This window comes from Limulus polyphemus, unplaced genomic scaffold (genome assembly GCF_000517525.1).
Source record: "Limulus polyphemus unplaced genomic scaffold, Limulus_polyphemus-2.1.2 Scaffold2427, whole genome shotgun sequence".
NCBI classification, from domain to species: Eukaryota; Metazoa; Arthropoda; class Merostomata; order Xiphosura; family Limulidae; genus Limulus; species Limulus polyphemus.
This window is the reverse complement of record NW_013668037.1, coordinates 15,312-19,411: the sequence shown is the minus strand read 5'-3', so window position 1 is coordinate 19,411 and position 4,100 is coordinate 15,312. Positions and strand designations below refer to the sequence as shown.

Genomic DNA, 4,100 nt, shown 5'->3' with positions numbered 1-4,100 from the left:
CTAATATGTAGTGTTTCATCTGTATAGCAAGTAGAGTGAGTACTATGTATTGTTGCATCGCGCTCGAGTTTTTAGGCTTCGTTTGAAAACCATTACAACTTTTGTATGTGATCTTATGTGCTAATTTCCTAATCAGAATAGATATTAACATGTTTAGATTTATTCCCAAATATACACAGGAACATACATTGATACAGAGATAAGTTGTCTAGTATTTTTTTGTTGTTAGATCTTTTAGTAATACAATTACCTTAGAGTTTCCGTACTTTTCCACTTTGATCAATTTAAAACATATAACATTTCATTTTAAGCTTCAAAGTTTCTGGAAGGAAGAGTTATTGTTCTCGTTAACCATATGCAAATGCTTTGATAGCTTCTGTGTTGTAGTAGTAAAAAGGTTGTTTAACTAGACAATAGTAGTAGTCACCGAGCGATTGCATTGATTAATATTCTTAAAAGCATGACTGTAGTAGAAGGCTTCAAAAAGTAGTTGATTTTAATATCATAGAAATTTGCAAAATTGAATTTTTTTTTTCATTTTGTAAGCTCAATGCCATATGTACAAGAAGGTGTTGGTTCTCAGTTATTTGACAAACAGTCGTTAATTGCTTTAAAATGTTTAGGCAAGATATAAAATTTGATTCTTCTTTCTCAAAACAAAAAGGAATCAATACATTATCTGTTTGTTTATAAAATTGTAGATATATTTATAACCTTGTTGCTAAGAGAGGTTGGTATGTAAAGAAACTATATAAAAATTAACTGAAGCAGATTCTGTAGATAAAGGACACAGAAAATTGTTGAAAAGATCAAGTATTCTTGAAAATATTATAATATGATACATTTATATTTTTCCAAAGCATTGATTTTTAATGAATGATTAATTACTGCACAAACATAATACATATGTCTGGTAATATGTCTGAATGCTTTCCATCCATATTATAATTTAAAACCAGATCTTTAACGCAGTTAAATAATTGTTGAATTTGTATTTATCCCATTAGTTATAATCATAAAATATTATTTGGCACCTTCTTTTAACCTTTGAGAAATTATTTAGGCTAGGTTCAATGTGCCGTTTATGTGAATGTTTTTGTATTTTATAGTTTGTTTTGCTTTAATTTTATAACTGTAAAAACAGTTTGTAGTGTTTTACTAATATTTTTTTCTATAACAAAAGGCCCACCTAATCCAGATAGCATACCAGAAGATGGTAAGTTAAAGAGTGAAGTAATGGTAAAAGAAAATAAACGGTATTATCTTGACCTGAAGGAAAACTCTAGAGGAAGGTTTTTGCGAGTAAGTAAGTGATATAATTACTTAAAGAATCCAAACCATAAATAAAAATGGGTAAATAGAACACATTCAACCATTTTGAAAATGATATAGTACATGTACATTTATACTAAACACATATAAATGAAAAATCAGGTACTAACATTTTGTTTCTTTACACTATAACTTCTTGAAACTTGCTACAGTAGAAAATATTTTCAAGTTGTTTATGCAGATCTACTTCTTCGGTTGTTGATTTTGTTACTTACAATTTAAGACAAGTAATTTTACATAAATGATGTTATTCAGGTTGCCATTTGACAAAATCCATTTCTGGGACTTGGCTTCATCAATCACTTAGCAGATGTATGATTAATCAAACATATTAGAAGCGGTAAAGTACTTAAGTACACTTAAACTATCTCATTGTTTTCAAATTAGTTTATTATCTCAGCCAATAGCTTGAGCATTGTTTTCAATGCTGTGTGTGTGTGTGTGAACAGTATACCAAGAAAATTTTCGTTTTCATCTGATTTTGATACATTTTTTCTACGGAGGCTGAATGCCCGCTCCCCCACTGAGGACCAATTAATTTATTAGCTATGATGAATGTAGGTCGACATGATTATAGTCAAATGAAGGTCAACCACATAACCCAAAACGTCTATATTTGGTTTTCATTAAATTTGAAACGCAAATATTGAAAGCCCCACAAGGGCCAGCTGATTAACTTTTGGTGAATGTAAAAGTCAAGGTTACACTGAAGGTCAAACATTTTCATTATAATTAATGGTAGCAATTAACTTAGGATTTTGAAAAGTGGTCAAAACTTGAGAACAAATTGTGATAGATAGAGGATCTTTGGCACCTAGACATATTTTGTTTTGGAGGTAAGAAATTGTTTGGTGTATATTTTAGGTTAATAAATGTAAAAGTTAAAACAAGTACAATTCATTATCACTACACATATTTTTTTTTATTTAAGTATTTTGGTGATGTCCCATTTCAGTAGAATTGCTTTGATATTTCTAACCATTTATTTATCAGTATATTGTGATTTAATTATATGAAGAATGATCAAATTATATTGTTTCTGCTGTGATTAGATACATATTTCGGCTCTGAGAAATTATAAACATAAATGGTTGTTCACCCTTTCAGAACTGGGTTAGTCAATATGATTGAACCATAGGTCATTATTTGCTAAACTGACACCAGCCTGGCATGTCTGTGATTAAACTTCTGTCTGAAGGACTTCTTAAATAACAGTTAAACAAAAAAAAAAAAGATTTGACATAGAAAAATTTGTGTTATTTCAGTTGATTTATAACCTTATATTAATTTTTTTTGAAATAGGAATCAAATAAATCTTGTTATATGGGAATTATGAATCATTGACAAATAGAACAAGTAAGCTTAGCTTTTCATACAGCTGAGTGCCATTTTTTTTGTCAGTTATGACTTTTGTCCAATAAGCAGAAACTGTGGGTTGAAGTTAACCAGTGTCCAAGTTTCATTTACTTAATTCAACTAACTATTTGTTTAATGTATAAAATAAAAAAACTATACTTATTATGATGTATTTAATTATAATTACTTTTTAACAAATTTCCTTAGGAACCATAAATATATTCTGAAAATGCAAACACCTTTGAACGATTATTCAAACCTGAGATATTAAGAAATTTAGACTCTTAGAGAAGAACTAGATGAACAAATGGCTTAATTCCAGTAAAAAAAATATTCTAAAATAACTAACATGCTTTGACTTTTGATAGTGATACTTACTTACCATCATTATGATATTTTACTTTTTGTTTTTTATGGAATGGAGAATATTTTTTTATTTTGAGTGAGAGCAATATTTTAGAATTAATTCAAATAATTTTAAAATTAATTTTAAGACAGTAACTTGATTGTTACTCTCCTAACATATTATTATATTGAAAATGTACATAAATATTTTCTAAAGCATATCTGAAAATGTATATATATATACATATATATGTTTATATATACATATATATTATTTCATCTTTTTTTTCACTTGTATTTTTTGCATTCAAAACCCTGTAGATTTCACAAACTACAGTGAGGGGAGGTCCTCGTTCGCAAGTTGCTATACCAGCACAAGGGATGATAGAATTTCGTGATGCACTCACTGATCTTCTGGAAGAATTTGGCACCGAAGATGATACAGGATATGGTAATTTGCTAGCATTCATTTATAATTACTTAGATTTTTAGTGAAGAAGAGGGGTTGACTATTTTGATACTGTAAAAGATACATTCTGGGTACCTATTGTTGCGTATCTGGTCATTTGTTAATTTCCGGTATAAATTCTTCCCGAGGAACTTCAGCAATACAAGTCTTTTCTTAAATAAAACTAGTTTATTCAGTCGTTCCTGGTTGGTTTATTCACCTCTACATAAAGCAGCATACTGCATTTGTTGTCTTCTTTTTTCATCTACATGTATGACATTTGATAGTCGGTCTGCTTTCAAAACACAGGGTGGATCCTGTAAGTTGAAAAAAATTGAAAAGTTAAATACCCATGAAAATAGTGACAGTCATCGTGAGTCAATTGCTGCTTGGAAAGAAACTGAGCACCGAATTTGTCTTCAAAATGGCATTGATGAAGAGCTGCAAAGGCAAATTCAGCAAGAAATAAATAAATAGAGAAATGTAATGCGACAGTTGCTGGATTGTACACAATATTTAGCTTCTCAGAATCATGCATTTTATGGCTATACTGAGGACATGACCTCAAATGAAAACCCTGGAAATTTCCTGTCACTTTTGCAGTTATTAGCAAAGTATG

The 4,100-nt window shown here is 29.5% G+C and overlaps 1 protein-coding gene across 4 annotated transcripts in view; it reads left to right on the top strand.

Moving 5' to 3' along the window:
* Positions 1 to 4,100, top strand: part of LOC106466930 (transcriptional activator protein Pur-beta-A-like) — a 71,671-nt gene that overhangs the window by 56,941 nt on the left and 10,630 nt on the right. For all 4 annotated transcript variants that reach the window (XR_002612313.1, XR_002612312.1, XM_013927248.1 and 1 more), the window contains exons 4-5: positions 1,184 to 1,302; positions 3,355 to 3,484. Coding sequence is in view for 2 of the 4 variants with exons in the window: in XM_013927248.1 (XP_013782702.1) it covers positions 1,184 to 1,302; positions 3,355 to 3,484 (249 nt within the window). In the remaining 2 variants the exon portion in view is untranslated. The remainder of the gene's footprint in view (positions 1 to 1,183; positions 1,303 to 3,354; positions 3,485 to 4,100) is intronic.